Source organism: Dipodomys merriami, unplaced genomic scaffold, assembly GCF_024711535.1.
Source record: "Dipodomys merriami isolate MVZ:Mamm:240054 unplaced genomic scaffold, mDipMer1.0.p SCAF_12, whole genome shotgun sequence".
NCBI lineage: Eukaryota > Metazoa > Chordata > Mammalia > Rodentia > Heteromyidae > Dipodomys > Dipodomys merriami.
In genome coordinates, this window is record NW_027202493.1 from 22123555 (window position 1) to 22151197 (window position 27643).

General features: G+C 39.4%; 3 protein-coding genes across 4 annotated transcripts in view; 2 read left to right on the forward strand and 1 right to left on the reverse strand.

Moving 5' to 3' along the window:
- Positions 1 to 119: 119 nt before the first annotated feature.
- Ufsp2 (UFM1 specific peptidase 2) lies at positions 120 to 19146 on the forward strand. The gene is made up of 12 exons (XM_070016388.1): positions 120 to 198; positions 2451 to 2529; positions 3925 to 4108; positions 4185 to 4251; positions 7815 to 7972; positions 8324 to 8516; positions 10174 to 10320; positions 12273 to 12437; positions 12640 to 12764; positions 15738 to 15814; positions 16685 to 16809; positions 18989 to 19146. Exons 1-12 carry the CDS (start codon positions 196 to 198, stop codon positions 19073 to 19075), a joined length of 1410 nt encoding a protein of 469 aa, XP_069872489.1. The 5' UTR covers positions 120 to 195; the 3' UTR covers positions 19076 to 19146.
- Positions 19147 to 19160: 14 nt separating this feature from the next.
- On the reverse strand, positions 19161 to 22704 carry Ankrd37 (ankyrin repeat domain 37). Its single transcript, XM_070016392.1, has 5 exons — positions 22510 to 22704; positions 22212 to 22364; positions 20754 to 20845; positions 19916 to 20119; positions 19161 to 19427 (listed from the first exon to the last, which is right to left on the reverse strand). Coding segments are annotated over exons 1-5 (477 nt in total). The 5' UTR covers positions 22537 to 22704; the 3' UTR covers positions 19161 to 19426.
- The window catches only part of Lrp2bp (LRP2 binding protein), a 31133-nt gene continuing 25847 nt past the window's right edge, over positions 22358 to 27643 (forward strand). For both annotated transcript variants that reach the window (XM_070016389.1, XM_070016390.1), the window contains exon 1: positions 22358 to 22581. The gene's annotated coding sequence lies outside the window, so the exon portion shown is untranslated. The remainder of the gene's footprint in view (positions 22582 to 27643) is intronic.

The window sequence follows — 27643 nt, forward strand, 5'->3', positions numbered from 1 at the left end:
TTGCCCGCGCTTCCAGCCAGCAGCGAGGAGGCACAGAGTGGTACGCTCCATAACGTAGTGCTGCTGGGCATGCTGGGAGTTGTAGTCTGGAAGTCCAAACCCTGCCTCGTAGTCGGCGATGACGCAACTTCCTGTTCGGCTCACGGAACCTGTAGACTGACGTTTCCGCACTCCAGTCCCAGCCAAGTCGCAGACATGGTAAGTGCCACTGCTTGTCCGCGACGTTTGCCTTTCCCTTCGGATTCAGGCCCCTGAAAGACTTTCAGTGGCAGCTGCGAATTGTGTGGCGCGGGCAGCCCTCTTCTCGGCCTCGCCGCTGTAATTGCAGCTGCATGGAAACTGCTCCCCCGATGCACTAAAATGCCCCGGGCCTGCCTCGCTGGGACGGGCGCTGCTCGTAGCTCCTCGTCCAGATGCCCGTGTTCCTCAAGGATGCTTCTCCAACTTGGTATCTCCTGCTTGGACCTTTCTTCTGAGCCCCCAAGCCACACCAGCGCTGACTGTGCCGCCACTTGGGTAGTTCGTGTGTGTTTCATCAAGTTCACAAGGGACTCGTAGCGTCCACCGTCCCTCTCCCTGCATTTGCTTGCTCTTCCTCCAGAAATGCCTATCTCTGCATATGGCAGCGCAGCCCATTCCTGCTGGGCCTACCTGCTGCAAACCTGGAAATCACCCCGGATACTTCCCTTTTCTTAGCACCCCAAGATTCTCTCCTAATCATGTCCTTTGGATTCTACTCCTAAATAGATGTTGTCCTTCATGTCCTTGCCACCATGAGAACTCTCCTCAGCTGATTTAAACAGGCCCTCACCACTCAGTCCCTGTGTGGAAGTGGCTTCCCCACGTCCAGTCCCCTTCTTTCCTTTAGTTGTGCAAGGGAGATAACATTTGATCAATGTTATCCCTTCTATCCTTTTCCACTTTTATGCAAAGGAATAGATGAGCAATTAAATTATACAAAATCTTACAGTAGCACAATTAAATATTCTTTTGCTTGTCTTTTTTGACTTTTATCTTCAGTTTATTACTTTAAAAATGATTCTTTAAAAAAAAGGATTCTTTATTCAAATAGGCACAGACACCCTGCTGGTGGTTCATACCTGTATTCCTAGCTATTCAGGAAGCTGAGATCTGAGGATCATGGTTCAAAGCCAACCCAGGAAGGAAAGTCTATGAGACTCTTCAATTAACCACCAAGTGGAGCTGTGGCTCAAAGTGGTAGAGTGCTCAGGCCCTGTGTTCAAGCCCCACAACCGACCTCCACTCCCCGCACCCCCATTCCAAAATGGGCACAGACAATTTTGTGTGTTAGTATTGTTCTTTATTTAACTGAATTGTGTGTGTATGTGGTACTGGGGTTTGAACTTAGAGACTTCCACTACCACTTGAGCCAAGCTCCCAGCTCTTTTTTACTTTAACTGTTCAGATAAGTTCTTGAGAAATTTTGGACAAGCCTCTGACGCCGATCCTCCTACTTCCACCTCCCTCATATCTATTTAGTAATAGTCTATTTAGTAAATAGATATTAGTAATTATTTCATAGTGGTATAGTGTGGTTCTTCAGCCTATTTGTGACATCTGTTAACAATCTGATAAAATCTTTGAAAGTTTTTCTTAAATGTAATCTCTCCCCACACAAGATCCTTCCCCTTTCCCCACCCCACACACACATAAAATAGAATAGTCATTTATCATATATCATCCATGCTAGAACTCAGCATGCGGACCCAAGTTAAGAATGGTTAGTCATTTTTATTTTACAATTACTTTTTTCCTCTATAAGTGACAAGCCATTCATCTAAACCATTTAGTCTTTCTCTAAAATTACCCTTTCTGTGAATTCATAGTTATGTAACCACTTTCTTGTTGATAGGTTAACATCCTTATATCATAATCTCTGTCTGGGTTGTAAATGTTCTTAGACTGTAACTTTGTAAATGCAAAATCACTATTTGCCACCTTGTAAGACGAGTTCTAATTGCCTTGCTAAGTATTAGTTTTCTCTCATCGTCTTGACCACTAGGTGTCATCATGTTAAGTTTAATGCTCTTGTCACATTCTTGAACTAGATCTTTACCATTGATATATTCTGTTCTTGCTAAACCTATCTAGACTATAATTTGGAAATAGTTGGCTTAAAGCAGTAGTTCCCAGCATTTTCTTCACATTAGAATCCCTGGTGCCTTGTGCCTAAACCCACCTTATACCAATTCACCAAAAATACATCTGGGCTACAGCCCAGGTTTCAGAATTTTAAGTTCCTCAGATGATTTCAAGTATGGAGTAAAGGTTGGAATAGAATTTAGGAGTGGGATTGTTCTATATTTCTGTGTGAAACAAGGAGTTAATGCAAATAATTTGAAGATTACCCTAAACTCGTATAGACTCTAATTTATATTATGATGCATGTATTTTGCTTTACAAGGGAGTTTTGGGTTTATCTATTGTAGGTGATTTCAGAAACTGCCGATATACTCTTCAGAATAAGAGGAGGCCTTGATCTGGCTTTTCAGCTGGCAACTGCTGACGGTAGGTTTTCCAAGGAATTCTCCCCCTTTATTATAGCACTGATGATGAACTATACTGACCACTTTTCCATTTTGCAAATGAAATGAGTAGCATTCCTATCACTCTCAAGATTATATATTTGGAAAGCAGATTAAATCAAATTTAAATTTAGTATATTAAGTTAAATTTAATTTGCCAATGAAATCAGTGATATTCTTATCACTGCTAAGATTATATATTTAGAAAGTAGATTAAATGAAATTTAAATTTACCAGCCCAAGGGAATAACTCTGTGAAAAATCAGAAAAAGATGTCCCCTACCTAAGGAAACTTTACGACCTTCTCAAATAAATTGTCATAATAAATATAAAATAAGTATAATGTGATTGATATATCTAGATTTGAACATTGCAGACTTGCAGCTATACATAATAATCCTATATTTCCAGAACCCATTCTTTTAAATCCTGTATTAGATTGAGATGATACTAGAAATTTGTGGGAGAAACATCAACTAGATTTGTGTAAAGCAAATATCAGGATGTCTTCTTGCTTGCAACTTGGGCTGTTTCCCCAAACTGAGATAGAGAATATCAGAGGAGGAGTATGATGAGCTGTGTTTGGGGCTTGTTTCTTTTGAGATGGAACCACCAATGAAAGTTCCCAATAAGCATTTGGTTGAGTCCAAAACTTAGTGTAGAGTGGTCAGAGTGGGAGCTAGAGAACTTGACATCTCTGAAGGATGATAGCTCATACCCTTGTAACAAATGAAATCATTTATGAAAGGTATGATTTGTGTGCTAGGGCTGCAGAGAAGCTTTGTAAGATTATGAGTGCAAAGTGAATGCGGAATGAAGAGTAACTACTGATAGAGCAGGATTTCTGTGAAAATGATTAAAATGTTCTGGGGTTGTACAGTAATGGTTGTAAAACCTTGTGGCTATTCTAACAGCCACTGAATGGTATAATTGAAAAGAATGGATTGTATAGTCTATAAATTTTGTCTTTATTTATTTATTTGTTTATTTATTTTGGTTGTGGGGCCTGAACTCTGGGCCTAGGCCTTGTCCCTCAGCTCTTTAGCTCAAAGCTAGCGCTCTACCACTTGAACCACAGCACCACTTCCATTTTTCTGGTGGCTTCTTGGAGATAAGCGTTTCAAGTACTTTCCTGCCTGAGCTGGTTTTGAACCACGATCCTCAGAGCTCAGCCTCCTGAGTAACTAGGACTATAGGCATGAGCCACTGACGCCCGGCTTTGTCTTTATTTTTTAAGAAGACAAGCAAAGAGTTGTTCTAATTATTGAAAATGCAAATGGGTGTTTGAGAATCACCCTTACTATATTCTCCTTTTGTGTGAGTTTGGATTTATTCATGTTGAAATTTTTTCATGTCTGTTTTTATCCTTTTAATTTAGAAATTTTTATCAGAAAGGTACTAAAACATGCACTGAGTGACCTGTCAGCAAAGCTTTCCTCAGATGCCCTCGTATTTAGAATTTGCCACAGTTCCGTGTACGTCTGGCCTAACAGCGACATAAACACCATCCCAGGAGAGCTGACTGATAGCTCTGCTTGTAAGAACGTAATGCGCTTTATTCAGTGAGTATGCTCAAGGACTTCTAGAAATCATTGCCAAACATCATTTCACAGTTGTAAATGTCTGTTAAAAATTTAGGTTTGAGCAGGAAGAAGATACAAAATGGAAATTCATGAGAAAGAAAGACAAAAGGCTGCCAGACATGGTAAGCAATTCATCTGCCTTCTCTGGTGGTAAAAATGTTCTGTCCTTCCATTTGGAGCTGAGTGAGATCTGAGAGATCATTTCATGTAACCCTTTTATTTTTATGGAACAGATTATTGAAGTCCAAAGTGGTTATATATCTGTTTTACATATCTAAACTTTTAGAAGAAAGGCCTTTGAATGCCTTCTTTGCTCCCACAAAAATTAAACACACTTGAGCACATTTACTAATTATGTTAAAGTAAATATGAAAAACACATTCTTTTTTATATACATTCATAGTTCAAGGGAACTTCACTGTGGTAATTCTGTAGATGTGTTCAATGTATTTTGAACATATTTACCCCTTCCATTATATTCCTTCAACCTGCCTCCCACCTCCTCCCTTTTTAAGTCAGTGTTCGGTGATTTCAGTATGTTGTTTTCATATATATGTGTGTGTGTGATGTGATGTGTGTGTGTATGTGTGTGAATGTGGGTATAATGTACTTTTATGCTCTTTATCCTGTCCCCCACTACCCTCTTTTCCCCTTCCTCCTTCTTGCTGATCCCTCTTCCTACAGAAAGTGCTCCTTTTATGCTCATGTCTAATTTTTATAATTATCACCATCACCTTCATTTTAGGTCTAGATTCTACAGATGAGCAACAACATGTGCTACTTAGCTTTTTACTTTTGCCTTATCTTGTTCAACGCAGTTATCTCCAGTTCCATCCAGTTTTCTAAAAATGACATATTTCATTCTTCTTTAATAGCTGTATACCACATTGCCTTTACCTGTTTATCAGCTTTTGGGGATGTTAGCTAATTCTACAGTTTACTATTATAAACAGTGCTGTGATAAATAGTTCTGCAGATAAAGGACTCATTCCTAAACATGATGTAGTGACACATTATGCTCTGAAAGATAACAAATGTTAAGTATTTCTTCGGGTTCTTGATTCCAGTATTACCAAGTATCTTCCCTTTGCTACAAACTTTGCCAGATGCTAGTGATAAAAATGAGTTCATTTCTTCAAGAAGTTGTACAAAGTTGATATTGCTTCAGTGTTTCCCTAGGCGATTAGATGATAAATGGTGAACATGGTTGGAGAGGCCTAACTGACTCACTAGTTAGGGAAATAATAAAAAGAGACTGAATGCAAGAGATAATTAGGAGAATCTGTGGGTTGGGCTTTGAACCTCTTGGATACAGCATCATAATTAGTTTCTTGTTGGCTAAAGCTGGAAGATGGGAGGATGGGCTCAGTGTTGGTCATGTGTAACATACCACTGGGATGAACTGTTAAATTTATCAACGTAGAGTGTACAAAAGATTGTGGACAGAGGCAATTTGAACATTAGCAAGACGTGGAGCTTCGTATTTTAAGTAATATGTGGCAGTTACTTTCTATTATGTCCCCTACTTTGGATTGGTTTTGTTGCCTCTTTGTGATTAGATTCCTGCATTATTGGCAGGAATATCATAGAAGAGTTGTTATGTCCTTTTCTGCACAGTATATTAACCAAAACTGTAGCAAATGCTACCGGTCTCTTTCTGCCATGGGTCATGGTAGCTTTAATCACTTACTTTTGATGGTATCCACCTTTTTTCTCCACTGTTTAGGTACTGTATTTTCCCATTGTGATCAGTATGTCATGGGAACATACATTGAGACTTCTAATTCATCAGATTTTTACCCACCACTTTTAGCATCCACTGATAAAACCTGCCAGAATTTAGTATTGATCTGATAGTTGTACCACAGTGATTTTTCTTTCTTTCTTTTCTTTTTTTTCTTTTTTTCTTTTTTTCTTTTTTTCTTTTTTTGCCAGTCATGGGGCCTGAACTCTGGGCCTAGGCACTGTCCCTCAGCTCTTCAGCTCAAGGCTAGCACCCTACCACTTGAGCCACAGAGCCACTTTCCGCTTTTTCTGCTTATGTGGTGCTGAGGAATCGAACCCAGGGCCTCATGCGTGCAAGGCAAGCGCTCTACCACTGAGCCACCTTCCCAGCCCCACAGTGATTTTTCTAGGTCTGTCATTTCCTTTGTCTTTATTAGATAGCGTTATACAGAGAGGAAGAGCTTTCCTCATGGAAATACGGCTTCTTATTTTATACAGGAGATTATAAATTTATTGTCATTAGATATTTTGACCCTCATATTTTCCAAGATTCAGCTACTAAAATCCTCTTCAAGTTGGCTCTGGCATTTTGAGCCCTCTGTACTTGTATTTTCCTCTGTAAGATGTTCCAAGTGCACCTAGACCTCTACCTGCTCTAGCTCAGGAAGCATTCATTTTACATGGAACACACACACACACACACACACACACACACACACACACACACACACTGCATACACAAACACACACATAACACTTATTCCTATTTACCTCTATAAGTCTTATTTGTGCCTCCAATTCTACTTCAGCCTCCCCAGAGTTCCTAACTCCCAAATTCCTCTATTTTTCTAGCTTTGTTCAATACACAGAAGGTAGTTTCAACATTGTTCTATACCACTGCACAGATTTAACGTAGTAAGTAGAACTCAACATTTTCTTAGGGTTCTTTATGTATTTAAACCAGGAGCATATAATTCTATTTTTAAAGTTATGTTGATGTGGCTATCTTATGGTATTCATTTGATTTCTTTTTATTGTCCTTAAGTAGTTCTACATCACAAGTTGTACAATTCGGCATGTCAGTTTGTGAATACAATGCACCTTGGTCACTATCACCCCTTCTGTCATTCTCCCTCATCTCTCCCAACCCCACTCATTCCCTCCGTTTTCCTAGTTCCATTTGCACACATAGACGTTTAGTATTAATAACTACATTTTCCCACTCTTCTTCTCTCCATTTGTCTGCCCCTTCTTTAATCTCCCCCCTCACCAACAATACATGTTCCAACTTCTGGGTATTCGTTTTGTTAAACTGTAAGTCAGTGGTTTTTTTATGTTATTCATATGACTTTAAAAAGATTTCAGTCTATACAAAAGTTGAGAGAGTAGTATAATGAACCCCAGTGAACCTATACCTAGTTTTAACATTTATCTACACATGGCTGGTCTGGTTTCATCTTTACATCCTACTCACTTTCCATTTTTCCATAGACTATTTTTGAGCAGAGAGGAACTTCTTTTAGGGACTGTAGTTCAATAGTGGTAGAGTACTTCCCTAGCATGCTGAAGGCCCTGGGTTGTAATTGGGTTTTTTTTTGTTTGTTGGTTGGTTGGTTCGTTGTGGGGTTTGAACTCTGGGCCTGGGCACTGTCCCTCAGCTCTTCAGCTTAAGGTGAACCCTCTACCACTTGAGCCACAGCACCACTTCCAGTTTTCTGGTGGTGGTTTATTGGAGACAAGAGTCTCACAGACTTTTCTACCCTGCTGCCCAGGCTGGCGTTGAGTGGCGATCCCCAGACCTCAGCCTCCTGAGTAGCTAAGATTACAGGCGTGAGCCACCGGTGCCCGGCTTGTAATTGCTTTTAAACAACATAACTTTGTTGTCCTTTAAAAAGTCCTTTTACTCTTATCTTTAGTGTTTCATGTTCCTCAAGCTGATTGTTACTGTTTATCTGTATAGCAACAAATAGTAAATATAGATCTTATGCTGGAAATGTCAACCTCTCTGGCGGCTGTAACCCCCATTATCGAAAGGGAAAGCAGAGGACACCACTATGTTAATATGACCTTGCCAGTCGACGCAGTTGTTTCTATCTCTCCAGAAGAAACATGGGGAAAGTAAGTATCTTTATGGTGTTACCATCATATTATAATAAGGATTTGTCCCCAAAGCAATCAGAACCCATTTTTACAATGATACTTAAGAATATCCAGGGTGGTGGTTGTTTTTACTCTGATTTGTTCCTTGTTTAATAACAACTAGAGTCATCTAGTCAGGAAATGTTTATTTGAAGGAAGTAGTAGGACATTCAAAAACCTAGGTTTCCCTTTATCCACTCAGAACAATTGCGTGTAGTTTACCTGGTCCAATCAAATGTAGTTTTTGTTCTATTTTGTTTTCGACTATATTAGGGATATACTGACTGTGCAGTTAGTTACAGTTAATGCATGTTAATGTTTCCCCCACAGAGTTCGTAAATTTCTAGTGGCTGCAATTCATAATCAGCTAACTGATATGGAAAAATGCCTTTTGAGATATATGAAAGGAACATCTATTGTGATCCCTGAACCACTTCACTTTTCATTACCAGGGGAGAAAGGTCTTGTAACAATCTCATATCCATCGGGAATACCAGATGGTCAGCTGCAGGCCTATAGAAAGGTAAAACCAGTTCATTTATGCTGAGAAATACAATAATGACTATCATTTATTTTGTAATTTCAGTTTTCAGTAAATAGAAATTATATTGTGATTTATCTGTGATTTGTGAAGAAATTAGAGTAAAAAAGAATATGTGCTAATTGTTATGATTTTAGTAATATTCTCTATGACTAAGATTATTTGGTTGTTACAAAAGGAATTCTGGAGGAAACATGTCCACCATTGAAAGAAATGAAATTCATTGGCAAAAGGGCTGTTGTTGTTGTTTTTAAGGATATTTTTTTGATCTGAGGCCAGATACTCATCAAATTATAGCATGTAGCATCTTCCTCACCTGTGTCGCAAAGGTTTGATACTATAACACTCTGAATCTGGTGAATTGGCTCTCTGAGGCAATACCACACAAGCAGATCTGTTGAAACCACTAGTATATCGATGTGCTAAACTTTTTGTAACTATTATGCATTTTTATGTAGATGAGAAAATATCATTTGTGTGTGTGTACCAGAACAAGGGCTTGAACTAAGGGCCTGAGTGCTGTACCTTAGCTTTATCTCTGAAGGTTCCCGATCTACTGCTTGAGCCACAGTTCCACTTCTGGCTTTTTGCCTTTTTATTGGAGATAAGAGTCCCACAGACTTTCTTGCTGGCTTTCAACTGAGATCCTCAGATCTCAGCCTCCTGAGTAGCGTGGTGCAGTTGTGAGCCTGTTAACTTCCACTAGTGTTATATAGAGAGAGTCTTAATTTTTTGTATGTCTTGAAAGGAGAAAATCAAATGTTGATCTTCAACTGACCTTTATGTTTGCCTCCTTTGCTTTTCTTTCTTGTTTTTTGTTTTTGTTTTTTGGTTGGTCATGGGGATTGAACTCTGGGCCTGGGCGCTATCCCTGAACTCTTCAGCTCAAGGCAAGCACTCTAACACTAGGGCCACAGTACCATTTCCGGTTTTCTGGTGTTTAATTGGATATAAGAGTCTCAGGGACTGTCCTGCCCTGTCTGGCTTTAAACCACAATTCTCAGATCTAGCCTCCTGAATAGCTAGGATTATAGGTGTGAGCCACCAGCATCTGACTCCTGCGCTTTTCTTCAATGATAATAAACCAACAATGTGGCCAATTAATATATTTTATCCTTTCCACAATTCTAATATTAAAATATTATAAAATTGTTTATTGTAATTTTTCATTTAGTTTCAAAACCAGTCTTTAGCCTACATGTATTTTAATAGAGTATGCTATAATGAATAAAACATCCCAGGTCTCTTGCTCTAACAAATTATTTTTATTTTTTTGTGTTCCCTTTCAGTTTCTATACATTTTTTTCTCCTTTTTTTAAATTTTTTATTGTGAAAATACCGTACAGAGGGGTTACAATTATATGAGCAAGCTAATGAGTACATTTCTTATCAAGCATTGTTGCCTCCTCCTTTGTTTCCCCTTCCCATCCCTTCCCATCTCGCCCAGTTTCTATACATTTATGAACATAAAAAGAAATTTTGTTAGGTTCTTCTGGCCTTAATGAATTAAATCATGTGTTTACAAACTTATAATCAATATCTTTCATTTTTCTGTTGTATACCTTGCATAGTTTGAATTTATTCATTAATTAGGAATGTAATAATTAACTTTTTATCTATTGATTTTCATTTCATTTAGGAGTTACATGATCTCTTCAGTCTGCCTCATGACAGACCTTATTTCAAAAGGTCTAATGCTTATCATTTCCCAGATGAACCATACAAAGATGGTTACATTAGAAATCCACATACTTATCTTAATCCACCTAACATAGAGACTGGTATGGTAAGTTAACCAATTGTTTATAAGAGTCAATTGATCATTAAAAGTATTTGTTTTTGTGTTGTTATTGTTGTTGGAGAATTTTAGTGTATATATCATCTCTAAAAAAATCTCTTATCTCTCTCAACAGTCATCGTTTAAGGTAGTAGTAATTAACAATGATCTAAGTTTAGGAGTAGAGAGGATATACCATATTTCTCTTCCTAAGATTTCATTCTCTAATTTAACGGTCTTTCTCGTTTAAACCTGAGAATTCATGCTAATTAAGAATGGATATACACAAATTACACTCTAGAAACACTCTAAATAGGGTGTTAAACTTACTTTCTATATACCATGTACCTGGTTGCAAGGAACAGATGCTCATTAGAGCTAACTCAGATACTAGTAGATTGGATTTAGTCAAAGTACAAAACTTAACTTTCCAGCCAACAAGAAAATTCTTGATTGTTTTCTAGTATATGGTAACATAAGTGTTTTCTCTATCAAACAATATTTAGAACTCCTTCAGGGTAAGTATTGTATCATATATTCATTTTCCATTCTTAATATTTCCTTACTAATCAAAATACCCAGAAATTTCTAAGTAAATGCAGAATGATTTTAGTTTTTGGTTTCTGTGTTAGTCTTGGGGCTTGAACTCAGACCCTGGGTGCTGTCTCTGAATTTCTTTTGTGCTCCAGGCTAGCACGCTACCACTTGAACCATAGGTTAATTGGAGATAAGAGTTTCAGTGACCTTTCTCTGCCCCAGCTGGCTAACTACCACCCTCAGATCTGAGCCTTCTCAATAGCTAGGATTACAGGCATGAACCACCAGCACCTGGCTGGTTTTAGGCAGTGATATGCATTCCTTATCTGTATTACAAAAATGCAAACGCCTTTATATATTTTTAACATTTATTTTATAGCACTTGGCCTGTGCATATAGCATATATAAAACTGCACTGAATAACACAGCAAGGAAATGAGTACCAAGGAGCTCCTATTTCAGAGCTGAAACATTATCATGTGTGTATTTCTGTCTTACCTACCCCCTGCCATTTTTTTAAACTCATTCCCTAACTCTTCTGTATTGACTTTTAAAAAATATCAACATTTTTGAAAAGACATATGAATGTCAGCATTATACAACAAGTAAGAATTACATGATTATGTGCTGTCAGTATTTTAATCATTAAGTTATATCGCTGAGCTGTCAGGTTTTCAAAATTACACAAGTATTCTTCCCCATTTTGTTTTTTTTATACATCCTTTATTCCTTCTTGTGCTCAGTAAGTCATCATTTATTCAACAAAATTTACATCAACTGTGTGCCAGCCTGCTGAAAAAGCTTGGGCCCAGAATGAATACAACACTGCATGTTCTTAGCAGCTCACAAATTACTGTGGATAGGCAGATATTTAAAAAATAATAATAGGTTATGTGTGAAATAGCAGTAAGTACTTTGAATAAATGTTGTGTATCAGTGTAAGAATACGTGTACATTTATAGATGTATATAGTATTACATGTATGAATGTATTTAGTTAGTTAGTTGGTTGGTAGGGAAAGACCTCCACCATTTGAAGGTAGAGGTCTTCCTTTGTGAAGGAAGGCTGAAAACTATAAAATTATTTGGGAAAAATGTGTTTAAAACCAAGAGAACTGTAAGGCTTTGATGCCAGATTGTCCATGGTAAATTTGAAACAAAAGCAAATTAACAGATGAGGAAATGTGTAAAAGATAAAGTTGTAAAGGAAGTGAGAAGGCAGGCCTTTCTAGATCTTTGACAAGGACTATGGTTGTGTAGGGGGAAAAACCCAAGAAGATATCAAATTAAACCATAGATCTGTGAACATTTTTATAAGGATCTAAAGTAGAAGTCCAGCTCTCAGAACAGTACACAAGATGGAGGCATATATGCAAGTATTATGCTTCTGGGTTAGTACTTGAGTATATTTCTTCTTTTATATAGACTTATGTGGTCCAGGGCACATACGGTTACCATCATTATATGCAAGATCGGCTGGACGACAATGGCTGGGGCTGTGCCTATCGATCGCTGCAGACAATCTGCTCTTGGTTCAAACATCAGGGATACACAGAGAGGTCCATTCCAACACACAGAGAGATTCAGCAGGTATTAAACATGCCATTTGAAATTACAATCAATTGTACATTGTATTAGCTCAGCTCTTACTAGACCATTAATAATCAAATTACCTACTAGTTGAGATGTATTTCTGCTTTGGGAAAAATATTCTTGTACTTGTAAATCAGGAAAAATACCCTAAAATTGTCTTAAATATGGATTTTTTAAAAAATATTTTTAATATATAAAGGCTCTAGTTGATGCCGGTGACAAACCAGCAACATTTGTGGGATCACGACAATGGATTGGATCCATTGAGGTACAGCTGGTACTGAACCAACTGATTGGTGTAACTTCAAAAATACTGTTTGTCAGGTAAGGAAGCTTTGTGAAATTAGCTAAATCCTTTCAAAGTGATAGGCTGTCATTTTATTAAACTAATTAAAAAAAACTGGTATCTTTTTTCCCTCATTTATTTTCATTCCTTTCTCTTCCTCTTTATTATCCCATTGCTTTGTCAGTTTCATTTTAACTCTACAAGTATGTATTTGTTATTTATATATTACTTGCTAATAAGATTTTTATGACTAAACTGTGATATGTACTTGAATTATCTTTGCCCCATTTTAGACCAAAAAGGGAAACTTAGAAATGCATTAACTTCCAGTCAAGTTGTAGCTAGAATGTCTAATTTTGTTGTGCTTAAATCTTCAAAATGTCAGCTGGGTGCCAATGGTTCATGCCTATAATCCTAGCTAGTCAAGAGGCTGAGATCTGAGGGTCATGGTTCAAAGCAGGAAATTCTGTGAGATTCTTATCTCTAATTAACCACCAACAAATTAGAAGTGGAGTTCAAGTGGTAGAATGCCAATCCTGAGCAAAAAACCTAAGCAAACAGTTCCCTGGCCCCAGAAAGAGAGGTGTAGTCAGGGAAAAAAAAAAAAAGAAAGAAAGAAAGAAGTGGGAGAAACGAGGAAGGGGGTTATACTGTTCGAAAAGAAACGTACTCATTACCTTGCTTTTATAACTGTAACCCCTCTGTACATTACCTTTACAATAAAATTAAATTTTAAAAAAAGAAAAAAATCTTTTAAGTCCTAAAAGGAGAAAATCAAATGTTAATCTGCAGCTAACCTTTATGTTTGCTTCCTGCTTTTTTCTTTTATGCTAATAAATCAACAGTTAACATTTTATCTTTTCCACAATTCTAATATTTAAATATAAGAAAATATAAGTTAATGACTGTTGCTATTTCTGACCACACCTTTTCTCCTTTTCATCTTTTCTCCTCTTCTCCTCTGTCTCTGTCTGTCTGTCTTTCTTTCTCTCTCTCTTTTCTAGTGCTAGGCCTTGAATTTAGAGCCTCTCAGTCTTGCTCATCTTGCTTGCTCAGCTGGAACGCTTGATCTACGCCACCTCTAGCTTTACTTTTGCTGTTGTGTTTTTGTGGGGGTCTTTTGGGTTTGGGTTTTTGTGGTTGTCGTTATTTGAGATGGTATGTAGCACACTTTTCTGCCCAGGCTGACTTTGAACTTTCATGCTCTAGAGCTCAGCCTCTGAAGTATCTAGAATTAGAGGCATGAGCACACAGTTTTTGCTACTACTTACTCCTACTGGGTGAACTTATGCACTAAAATATATTTCCTATTGAAAATTTTAGTGACAGTCTTCTTATTAACCAAGGACTTTTAATATGTTTGACTTCACAATAACATTTTGGAGTGGTTATGGAAATCAATGCCAAATATTGACAGGAGACTAAGAAGAAAAGGACTGTTTTTAAAAAGTCAAAGTTTGGGTACATTAAAACTATATTTGCCGAGCTGGGAATGTGGCTCAGTGGTAGAGTGCTTGCCTTGCATGCCTGAGGCCCTGGGTTCGATTCCTCAGCACCACATAAGAAAAAAGCCGGAAGTGGTGCTGTGGCTCAAGTGGTAGAGCGCTAGCCTTGAGCTGAAGAGCTGAGGGACAGCGCCCAGGCCCAGAGTTCAGGCCCCATGACCAGACCCAAAAAAAAAACAAACAACTCTATTTGCCTTGTTATCCACTAAGCCAAGAGCTAAGATTTAATACTGCCTAGCACCTCCAAAAAAACCAAACAAACAAATGAAAAAAACCTCAGCTTAAGATGGTTCAATTTACTATTTTTTTTACTATTTTTTGATAATGGTATGTAAAGTTCAGTAGTTCTAAGTTCACCATCCATTTCAGAACCATCTTTGTTTTCTCAAAAAGAAAACAATTAAATGCTATATCAAAATACTTCCTAAAATAATAGTGTGTTGTACCTGAAAACATTTTGCTGTTTTCATATTGGCTTCACAGGCAAGTATACTGTCCTAGAATGTCTTCTATCATGTACACAGGGCAGGTATTATTGGGCATAATTTGTTTTGTTTGGTTTTGTGTGTGTGTGTGTGTTGGTCCTAATGTTGATGCTGTCCTGGATGCCTGGATGCTGTCCCTGAGCTTTGTCGCTCAAGGCTACTACTCTACCACTAGAGCCACAGATCCACTTCCAGCTTTTATTTGTTGTTGTTATTAACTGGAGATAAGAGTCTCTTGACTTTTCTGCTGGGGCTAGCTTTGAACTATGATACTCAGATCTCAGCCTCCCAAGTAGCTAGGATTACAGGCGTGAACAACCAGTGCCCAGCTTATTGGTTCTAACTTAATGAAGAGAATACAAACTCTGAAGTTCCACAGCTCAAACCTTGAGCTGGGTACATAGCTCAAGATAGCTCAAGTTGGTAGAATGTTTGTGCAAGAAGCTAAGACTTAAAACTCATGTTGTTGATAGTTAAATCTACCCATAAGAGCCCTCTGGGCATTAAGGTGTGACCAGCTTCAGTATCATGTTAAAAATCCACAACTTTCATCCAGTTACAAAAGCAAAACATCAAGGTCTTTCTGCTTCTTTCCTAACAGTTAATAGTCTCTACCAATGGCTCATGCCTGGAACCATGGCTACCCAGGAGGCTGAAATTTGAGGATTGCAATTCAAAGCCATACTAGGGCAGGAAAGTCCAAGAAGACTAATCTACTAAAGAGCTGAAGTGAAGCTGTGGCTCAAGTAGTAGAGTGCCAGCCTTGATTGAGGGAAAAAGCTCAGGGACAGCACTGAGTTCAAGTCCCAGGACCAGCTTAAAATAGATAGATAGATAGATAGATAGATAGATAGATAGATAGATAGATAGATAGATAGATAGATAGATAGATAGAAGCTGTCAATCCTATCATTTAAATTTTAGCTCTTGTTTTCAATAACAAACCATAAAGAAAAAAAAGGTCATTATTTCATCTTAGTGTGAGCAGTAGGTTAACTGATAGAAAATGGTCTCTTTCTAGCCAAGGTTCAGAAATGGCTTCTCAAGGACGGGAACTGGCCAGTCACTTCCAGAGTGAAGGCACTCCAGTGATGATTGGTGAGTTCTTTTGGGGACCTTGGGTTCTTTTGGCAGTGGAGTAGAGACTCAATAAAACTTACAGATATATAGTATTAATGTTATAGAAAATAAACCATTTTCAACATTTAAAATTTTTAACTTTTAAAACATATTGATCTTTGGAATTTTTTTTTCAGTTTCCAAAATGGAGAGGTTACAAAAATTACTAATAATAAAGCCTGTAATAGCCAGAAATAAAAGTTGAGAAGAGAAATAATGACTATGTTTAAACATTTAAAGGCCCAAGGGCAATGAAAAAAGGAAGTGACAGTCATTTGACACAGCATTAGAAGTCATGGCTCTGTTACAATTTGGCTGGCTGTGTGATTCTGTAATTTATAAAATGATTGCATTCGCTGATCTAATGCCTCATGATTGAAGAAAGAATAACATTTGTTCTGTAATGACAAATGGCAAGCTAAGACTACTATGTGGGGATGGAGATAGGCCAATGTCAGCAGCACATCACAAAGAACGTTTGCAAGTGGATGGGCCAGATGACTGGCAATGCTCAGAGCAGAGGCAGCAGCACCATCTACTGTAAGAGGTACAACGGCACTGATGACAACTGTGTTTGGAGGAGGTTGGACCTCTAAGACCCTTTTTAGATATACTTTAAGAAATTTGAAAGGAGATATGATTAAAGGTAGGATTGCATTTTTATGTCTTAAAGATTCATTCTTATCTTTTCACAGTATATTTGCCATCAAGGTCTTTTACAGTATAGGGAGAGCAGTCAACATTATTGCTGTTTCAAGACAGTTAATAGGCCAAATGATTTTTTCAAATGTGAATTGAATAGTCAATTGGGACTCATTTATGCCTCTTGTATCTCCTGTTTCTTCTTAGGAGGAGGAGTGTTGGCTCACACTATACTAGGTGTTGCATGGAATGAGATTACAGGACAGATAAAATTTCTGATTCTAGACCCCCATTACACAGGTGCTGAAGATCTGCAAGTTATTTTAGAAAAGGTATGTAACCATTTAATACAAATTTAGATACAATGTAAAGAATCCAGAAGTAAAGGATAGCACCCTGGCTATTAAACCAAGGGCAGATTACACTCTAAGAAGGTATTCTAAGGTGAAGGGTCTCAAATAGGGAGGACAAGAAAAACACAACCTGCAAAGGGCAAAATTTAGGATAAATTTGTAAAATCAAAAAAATCTTTTCAGTTATTAAACCTACACAAAGTTCATGATACATTCCTTTGGAATACTCTTTATAACTTTGCATAGACAAACATATTGAAGTTTACAATGTCTTCCAATAGAACAGAATAAACTGTATTTAAAAAATACATATAGCAAGTCAGCAGCTGGGCACCAGTAGCTCATACCTATGTTCCTAGCTACTCAGAAAACTGAGCTCTGAAGATGATAGTTCAAAGCCAGCCTGGGCAGGAAAAGTCCATAAGACTTTTATCTCCAATTAACCATAAAACGCTGGAAGTGGAGTTGTGGCTCAAGTGGTAGGAGTACTAGCCTTGAGCAAAAGAGCTCAGGGACTGCACCCAAGCCTTGAGTGAAATCCCCAGGATTGGCAAGTGAATGACTGAATAAATGAATGAATGAAGCCAAAGAATGCTTTTCTAGAAGGTATAATGCCCTGGGTTCTGTATCACAGGAAGGAAAGGAAGAGCAGAAGGGGTGAGGAGGAGGAAGGAGAGGATGGAAAAAGAGGGGAGGGAAAGGGAGAGAGAGAGAGAGAGGGAGAGAGGGAGGGAGAGGGAAACTTGGAAGCTACAACACAGCCTCAGAAGTACTGGTGATGTGAAGGTACAATAAAGGCTAAACCAAAGTCAGTTGCTGGTGGCTTATGCCTATAATCCTAGCTACTCAGGAGGCTAAGATCTGAGGATTACGGTTCAGAGCCTGCCAGAGCAGGAAAGTGGATGAGACTCCAATTAACCAAAAAACCAGAAGTGGCGCTGTGGCTCAAAGTGCTAGAATGCCAGCCTTGAGCAAAAGAACTCAAAGGCAGCATCTAGGCCCAGGGTTCAAGCCCTAAACTGACAAAAAAAAAGACTAAACAAGAGATAATGTCTTTTTCATACTTGTTCTAAGAAGACAGATTTAAGAGCTCAGATTTTTTTTAATATTTTGATAAAAATATAAGGGAGTTATAATGTATAGAAACAGAATTCAACAATTATTGAAACGTTATGGTGCTTACCTGGAAAGGGCTGACACTTTTTTTACTTTGATCTTTCAGTATGTATCTTATCTTTACAATCAAAAAGAAAAGGGCATCTATAGTGAGCCAGCCCTCCATGTGAGAAGAGAGCTAGTTCACAGTTGTCCTAAGGCACTTTGACTTTCAGCCCTGCCACAATGCCCAGCAGTTTCTGAGTCAGCTACAGTTAATTCACTTGTCACACCATGGTAACAAGCCTCACTAGTGTTTCTCAAACCAACTCATTTGAGTATTATGTAGCCTTATATAGACCAGTCCTCTGCTTTTTCTTCTTTAAATAAATCAAATGTGATCAACTTCCATATTCATAACAAGTACCCTATGTTGAAAACAAACTTTACAACTTGGGGAGAGGGGAGGGAAGTGTTAGGGAGGTAGGAAGGAAAGGACTGTTTTTCCCTTAGGGGAAAAACAAAGGAGGGGCTAACAATGCTGGATAGGAAATGGACTCATATCTTACTCATGTGACTGTAAGCCCTCTGTACAGTAAGGTTTCAATAAAAGATATATATTTAATTAAAAATCAGAAATGTGATAAAAGTCCATATTCATAACAAGATTGTGCTTCAGTCTTAATATGCTGAAGATGAATAATGGAAAGAACTGCTTATAGCATGAGGAAAATGAAAACACACTAATGCATGGGGCAAGCTGAGCTTTCTCACTACATTTCCTCAAACCTAAATGCACTGAAGGCTACCTATTTGCACTCATGGGTATAACTAAGATAACACAGTCCATCAGCAAATCAGGGCATTACATGCTATCAGTCACCTGAGCTGTAAAACTTCTTCGAAGGGATAACATATAGTATCTGAATTCAGTTTTTACAGACTCGTGTAGAAATAAAAGTTTTAAAATCTGAGAATTCTATAATGTCACTAATAGAGCTTCATTTTAGAATTTCTACCCTGAAGTCTCATAATGTTGTAAACATTTCCTTTCCTTCTCCAGGGCTGGTGTGGATGGAAAGGCCCAGACTTTTGGAACAAGGATGCTTACTATAATTTATGTCTACCTCAGCGGCCAAAGATTATATAATCTCGGACTCAGATACTGAAGTAAACTGCTATAGTAAATCTGTTAATAAAAATGCTTAATATCAAATTAAATCCTGGGCATAGTTTGATCATGCAAATTATTTTTCCACCAAAGGTAATAAATAACTGCATGGACACTTTTATCCTTTACACATTTTAATAACTTGAAAGTCAGAGTATGTACAACCAAAATATTACAGGCATGTAAATACATGTATTTCTTAAATGTTCTCTTCACTTGGAAGCAAATTTTCTTCCTTCTCAGAAGGAGTTAGATGTATATGATAAGCCAAAGGCCATTGCTTGCATACAATGAATCACTTCTTCTAACTTCTTCAAAATCCACAGAATATCTGTTTTGAAAACATGTTAACATAAAAACATTAAAAACTTAAAATAAGTTTTTCTCCCTATACTTCTATAGGTCTTAGAATCTAGCAGTAGGAGTTAAAATGTTAATGAAAACTAAAGGGTAAATCCCAATGATAGACATAGAGTAAGAGTATCATGGTCTGAGGCTAGGCCCAAGTACAGAAGGGAATGGAAAAGGGTAAAGGAAAGGGTAGGGAGCAGAGAAAGGAAGGGAAGGGAAAACAGAAGAGAAGGGAGAGAAAAAGAAGCAAAGAAAGAAATACAAGACCCTAAACTAGGAGTGTGTTCAAATGGTAGAGCAACTGCCTAGCAAGTGTGAAGTCTCAAGTTCACACCCCAGTACCAGCACTGCCAAAATAAATAGATACAAATAATGCCAGAAATAAGAATGCTGGTATTTAAATGAAACACTAGATCTATGCTAGAAGAGATATTTGTAAGGGGGAAAGGAACAGCTTATGTTACTTACCAACACTTCCGTTTCACATTTGTATTTTCTACACTTCCAATACATCGTTTCTGTTTAAGTGATGGAACACAGTCATCTCTATTGGATTGTTCACTTGATTTTACTGTCTGCATACATTTAATCATTGTGAGAAACTTGGCACATTCTGGAAATCCACATGACCAAGCAAGATCTTCTGCTGTTTGCCCATTCTTATTACATAAACTGAAATTAGACAAAAGGTGAGTTCAATAAAAGTTGACAATTGTCCAGCCTTTTTAAAAAACTAACAATTCTGGCTCATCTCAGTTTGGGTGCAGGTTAGTGAAGGACCCTTATTTAATTCCCAGCACATAAACTGTAAACAATAAGAGGCCTAGAGGAAGAAGAAAGAAAAGGGGAAATAAAGAGAGAGGAAGGAGGACAAGGAACAAGAAGGGCATAAAGAGGTAAAGGGAATTTTGTTTTTGCACACACTATATCACTAGTGGCTAATGGATTCAAGATAAACATTCCCCCAGTAGTTTTTTATGATTTTTTACTGTTTGATAAATACCGAGTATTTAGTGTTCCATGTGAATGAGTCACCAAACATCATTGATGAAAACTATAGAATAGGTTCTCCTAAGGCAAAACTGAAATAGAATACTGCCATGCTGAAGAACTGCGGCTCTGATTGCTCAGGATCCATTTTTTTCACTTGCTCAAATTGATACTAATAAATCACTTAAGAGATTAGATAAACATTTCAATACTAACACCAAGTTTCCAATTAGACAAGTAAAATACCTACTTATTAATTTCAAAAGTTTGATTAATCCAACAAAACAAAATCTGAAAGCACTGATTTGCTACTCACTCAATTTGGGCATCACTGGCAATAAGCAGGCTAAGACACTCCAGGCTTCCCACTTTGGCTGCCTTGTGAAGAGGTGCCTCTCCCCAAACATCCTTCAAAATAAGAGCATATTTCTGAGTCTCTCACTTACCATGACCTTGTGGAAGCTGGTGGGGAGGAAGTCTAATAGCTATTTGAGGAAAACAGTTCAAACCATTGTATGGACTAAAATTTTCAATCTTTCGTTGAAAAGATGGGAAACTCTCTTTCCATCCATTAAAACATGTGCAGCTACATCCTTATATATCATTGTTTAAGTGAAGGCAAGCACCAATAGTTGTAAGTTAAAATTTCACTAGACTTCAAATATTCAGTGAAATACGCACATCACCCTAAGGAAATTCAGTAGTAAACTATGATGATTGTGGGCATGGCTGGCAGTTATTTCAGCCGTTGTGCTGAGAGTGGTAATGTAACAATTACTTCTTTTGAAATAAACCAGTCAACTAGGGTAGCCTATTCCTGAAATCCCAACAATCAGGAGTTCAAAGCCAGCCTGTACCACCAAGACCACCTTGTCAAAATTTAAGAGGGGGTGGGGGGAACCACCAAAAAACTGTTGACCTAGTGCAGTAACCACTTACAGCGAACAAGCATTTGAAAGGTGGTTGAGACATGCTATGAGGGTAAAATACAGGGGGCAGGGAAGGTGGCTTGGTGGAAGAGAGCTTGCCTAGCATGCAGGAAGCAAGCCCTGGGTGGATTCCTCAGCACCACACACACCAAGAAAAAAAAAAACAAAAACAAAAATCAAAAATCAAAAAAAAAAAAAGGAAGTGGCGCTGTGGCTCAAGTGGTGGCCTCGAACCAGAAAAGAGGCTTAGGGACGGCGCCCGGGGCCCCGAATCCAAGCCCAGGACTGTTGTTTTTAAAAGTAAAATAGGTCCTGAATTGTGAGATGCAGTATGAAAGTGTAAAATACGTGTCAAAACTATACTGATCGGGCATTAGATAAGGTCATGTCACGGTTTGGCGGACGGATGTGGACACTCAACCTGCTTAGGTTACTTCTGTGGCTTGCGCGACATGCAGTCTGGACACCTCTGCCTGGGACGCGTGTCCCGCAGCCAGGGAGTAGATTCCAGCCTGGACATCTCCGCTGGGAAGGGACACGTGTCCCGCAGCCAGGGAGTAGATTCCAGCCTGGACATCTCTGCTAGGGACGCGTGTCCCGCAGCCAGGGAGTAGATTCCAGCCTGGACATCTCTGATAGGGACGCGTGTCCCGCAGCCAGGGAGTAGATTCCAGCCTGGACATCTCTGCTAGGGACGCGTGTCCAGCCCCCGGGAGTAGATTCCAGCCTGGACACCTCCACTTGGGACGCGTGTCCCGCAGCCAGGGTGTAGATTCCCGCAGCTCGCAAGCGTCCGTGTGTACGCGGAGGGCGGTGCGCACGGCAACAATCAGTCACCTAGTTACCTGTTGGTTGAGGTCAGCGCCCGCTTGCAGCTGCCGGAGGAGAAAGCCAGCGAGCCCGCCGCCCGCGGCCAAGTGGACGGGCGACTGCTCGTAGGGATCCGGGGGCGCGTTGACCGAAGCCCCCGACTCCAGCAAAGGCCTGAGACCCTCCACCTGCGGGGAAGAGAACAGACTCAGCGCCCCTCTCCATCGCCCGCGCCGGCGAGAGCCTTCCTCCTAACACCGCTGACCTTGCAGCTGTCCCCCCCCCCTCCGTCCACGGGCTGCGGCCTGCGAGACCCGGAGGGACGGTGCTCACCTCCGGGGTGCGATCTAGCAACAGCATCTCCCGCCGGACGCGAACGCCCCGACTCTGAGCGCAGACCGGCAGGTAAGCGTCGCACCCGCCGGCCTGGAGACCCGAGAATTTAAAGGTTGCTCGGGCCGCGCCCCGGCAACCTAATGAATCCCCAACCGCCAACCGCCCGAACGTTCCCAGCCCCGCGGCCCCCGCACGTACACAAACACTCCCACGTGCGGAAGCGAATACAACGCGCGCTCCCCCCCCCCAGCCGCCGCGTGCGCGCGCGCACTCACACACACACACACCCGAGTGACTGGCAGGGCGGGAGGAGGGGCTGGCAGGGCGAATCCGCCAGCCGATTCGCTGAGCCGTGCTAGGAGTCGTCGGGAACGCCTACTCCGGGGGGGGGTGCTCTGGAGTCGGTCTGGGAGCTCCGACACGCGCATGCGCTTCGGAGTGGGCGGGCGACGTGGACTTAGAGCCGGAGTGGTTGATCTTCAGCATCCGCCATGAGACGCGCTCGGTTAGACACGTACCGCGCTCCGCTGCCAAGCCCTTTAATCCTCTAGAGAAGCCAGCCTCCCGGCCAAAGGTTTTGGGTTCTGCGAGCACGCACGTATCCCGGAAAAGAGGGAACCACACGCAGTTCCCGGCCAGGCCAGGCCAGTCACCGCCTCTGGAAGCAGCCACCAGCTGGAGCGGAGTGACACCTCTGCCTCAAGTTCAGAGTCGTCCCAGACGCCTGTCACCCCAAGCCCGGGCCCGAGACCGTGCACCTGAGCAGCCTCCCCCCAACGGGCTGGATTACCCTGCCAGGCCTGGGGTCTAAAGGGTGATCCCCCACCCCATTGTCGTGTGTGAATCCTGAGCGCTGGGCCCAAGATGGGCCTTGCCCGGTTTGGGAACAGTTCTTGGGACAATGAACGGACAGGAAGTAGGAGCTGACTGTAACCCCATCCTCTTAGGGAAAGCAAGGCAGGAATATGGATGTGTCGTCCGATTCATTCTCTTCTATAAACTTGAGATTCAGACTGGCTTCGAATAGTAGCACCTGCATCATAGTCAGTCCATGACTCTCCCTGAGTACTCTTTCAGGTTAACCTAGCTAAAAATCAAAACTTTAGCCATCTCTTTTCCTCTAAAATCCTAGTAACTTCCTTCTATCTAGGTCTGGAAAAACTATATAATCATACGTTGGGAAGACAAGCACAGATGTCTTTTCAATGCCAGTGGTCTTTTAGCTCCAGTTTTGGATGCAGAACATTTTCAGTCATAAATTTCTTACACATATGCATTGACCCAAAGGAATAAGGTTTAAACATTTGTTTTCATGTGTATATGAGTGTGTATTTGAAATAGTACTTACATTCTGGGTTTTTAATATTTAACCTCACAATACCTTTTGAGGTGAAGGATGGTACTGCAGAAGTGCTGTCAGCCGTAGCAGACCACATGCGTTCCAGTCTCCTGATTTATTTAGTTAGGTGAACATCTTTTCTAAAGGCACATGAAATTATGCTTCAGGTTTGCACAGATGTCCATTTTTAGAATTTCCTGATCAAAGATGTGAGAGTTTCTTAGAGTTTTAAAAAACATATGTGATTAGCTCACATAATGGGATGTGAGGTGTGGAAAAAATGGCTCTAAGTTACATCCTTTTCCTATAAAACAGGTGCATTTAGTCTGGTTGTTTCCCAGGAAAAGAGACATCCTCAGAAGTTATTACAGCTTTATTTCCTTTGATCGCTCAATACCTGTCCATTGCTCACTTTGATTCAGAAAAAAAAATGTTTTCTATCTCAACTGGATATGCTCTAAATGCTTAGGAATGTTCTAAATAAGCCTGTAGTTGATTTAGAACTGTATGAAGCAATCTGGCACAGAAACACAGAGAGCAAGTGCATTATGAGACATTGAACACTAGAATTTTTACTGAATATGTAGCAGGTAGGGTGGATTTTCAACGAGGAAGGTGGTCTAAGACACATAATTCAACAGACACTCTCCTGAGCATTGCTAACTCGTACATATTTTATTTGCTGGTAGAGGTGTTTAGAAGAATGCCATTTAGAATGAGTGGTTTCTTTTGTTTTTTTTTGTTTCTTTGCTATTAACATGTATTAAATTTCCCAATTACAGTTACTTTACCATTGATAATGGGAATAATCCTTCACACACACAGAAAAACAAGCATATTATCACAGGTATATAAAAAAGTATGATGAACTACCTAATTCAAACCCATAATCTCCACAATTTTGTAATGAGGCTAAATTCTGAACACAGAAAACAAAGGAACCCAGGGCTGGGAAGGTGGCTCAGTGGTAGAGTCCTTCCCTCGCACGCATGAGGCCCTGCGTTCGATTCCTCAGCACCACATAATCAGAAAAAGTCAGAAGTGGCACTATGGTTCAAGTGGTAGAGCGCTAGCCGTGAACTGGAGGGACAGCGCCCAGGCCCAGAGTTCAGGCCCTATGACTGACCAAAAAACAAAAATCCATAGGATATGGAAACAAATGAAAGAGACAAGAGAGAAAGTTCTACCAATCACAGGGAGAGAGGCAGCTAGCTGCCTTCTGAAACCAGCTGACCAAGAACCTGAGCTCCAAAGGAAACAATACTAAAGCAAGAAAATGCCTCCATCTGGGACAAAATAGAATGAGTATTAAAAAAAAAAAAAAAAAAGAGATGACCGCTAACTAACCCATCGAAGGAGAGAGGTGTGGGATGAGTTGGCTAATTGATCCAAAGAGGGCAGGGTATTTCTAAGAAGTGTAAAGTATCTTCTGCTGTAGGGAGAAGTATGTGCAGCTCAGTCTGGTGACAGTACATGAGACATACACCATGAAATAAAGAGAAAAGCTTCCAAGTGACGAATTCTTCAATGCCACTAATGTATATTCCAGGTTATTATATGGAAATTAAATGAGTATTACTATGTTGTAAAATTAACACTAGTGATTATAATTATCTTGTCTATTTTACAGAAAAAAAATAACTCAGGATCTCTATAACTTGTCTAGTGTCATGTAATTACTGAGAAGTACAACTGAAACTTTAGCTCAAGCTGTTTGACCTTTGAGCCCACATTCTTTTTGTTCCTAAGCATTTAAAAAATATTTTGGTCCTCTCTTATGAATATAAAATGAGGACCTGTCTAGGAAAAGATTGGTGGGAGAAAGGAATGGATAAAAGAGTGAACAGAATTGAATACACACACACACACACACACACACACACACACACACACACACACACACACACACAGGATTGCAGTATAATGAAGCCCACTAAATACTGTTTGAAAAAAATGGGGAGGAGGGATTGGAGGTATAAGAATATAGTAAATTTGCTCAAAAGTACACTGTGTCAGTGCATGAAAATATCACAATGAAACCCCCCTCATATTACAAATGTATGCTGACTCAAAAAAATAACAAGTTTGGTAAGTTCAAATTACTAAGGTTATTTTCATGAAAGCAGCAGTCTTTAAGAAATTAGTATAATCTGCAGAAAAATAATTTTTGCATTCATTAAAATACTGATTAATATTACTTTGTTCCTGGAATTGAATCTTCCACAGTGCTTAGCCTACTGCCTGTATTGAAAGAAGAATGCCTTTGAATATATGAATATGTAATAGAAACTAAAAAATATGAAAGTGGAATCAATAGGCTAATTTTTTTGTATAGCAAAAAAGCCACATTAATTCAGCATCCCTACTTCAATTCCATTTCTTCCCAGAATGTTTCTTTTTGCCAAAAAGATACTGAAACATGTTTCTTAAATGCACAATATTGAAAAGAGAAATTGGATATCTACTAATAATCCCCTTTTCACTAGCATATAGCATCTAATTAACTTGTATACATAAAGTCCTTAAAAATTAGCTCTAAATTAAGGGAAAGAATATAAAGTAATCCTAAAAATCTTAATAGTTGGCTTAATTTCATATGTGAAACAATCTCAGCTCTTCTGAGAAAAATGAATAAGAGCAAAATATTCAAGTAATATTCATCAAACATTTCTAAATGTGGTAATTGTATTACTACCCAGGTGCCCAAGATAGGTCAAGACTGACCAGAGTTCTACTGTGAAAACTAGTTTTTTATTTATGTTTAATTTTGTTGGTCGTAGGGCCTAAACTCGGCCTGGGTACTGTCCCTAGTTTGTTTGTTTTTTTTTATTAACAATATTGTGATGATAATTCTTTTTTTTTTTTTTTTTTAATTTTTTTTATTGTAGAGATACTATACAGAGGGTTACAGCTACATGAGTGAGGTAATGAGTACACTTCCACTTCCTCTTGAACATTGTTACCCCCTCCATTGTTTTCCCCCTACCATCCCCTCCCTCCCTCCCTTCCCCAAGGTTCTTTTTTTTTTTTTTTTTGATCGTGATTAAGTGATTACTTAATTTCCGGAAATTCACAGTATTGTGGAATAATGATGCTCATTTAAAGTCACAAGTTCATTCTAACTTTCCTGGAGCAAATTGTCTATCACAGTCTGTAATATATAACGGTGCTCATATGTTATATACCATATATGTGATCAGCAGCATGGGGATATTTAGTAGTGGTTCAACCAGATGAGTGGGAGTTCTTTGTTTCTTAAGTCCTGTTAGTTTTGTCATATCACCTAACATTTTGGATTCATCATCCACTTATCAGGGAGACCATGTACTGTTTGTCTCTTCGTTCTTGGCTTACCTCGCTCAACATGATTCCTTCTAGCTCCATCCATTTCCCTGCAAATGCCATTATTTTGTCATTTCTAATGGCTGCATAATATTCCATTGTGTATAGATACCACAATTTTTGGATCCATTCATCTGTGGTGGGGCATCTAGGTTGTTTCCATATCCTAGCTATTGCGAACAGTGCTGCAATAAACATGGAGGTGCACGTGTCCTTGTATATTGGTTCCTGTTGTTCAGGGTAGATGCCTAGAAGTGGTATGACTGGGTCGTAAGGGAGGTCAATCTTTAGCTTTCTAAGGACCCTCCAGACTGCTTTCCAAAGTGGTTGTATGAGTGTACATTCCCACCAGCAGTGTAATAGCGTTCCTCGTTCTCCACATCCCCTCCAGCATTTGTCGTTGGCTGATTTGTGGATGTGGGACATTCTGACTGGGGTAAGGTGGTATCT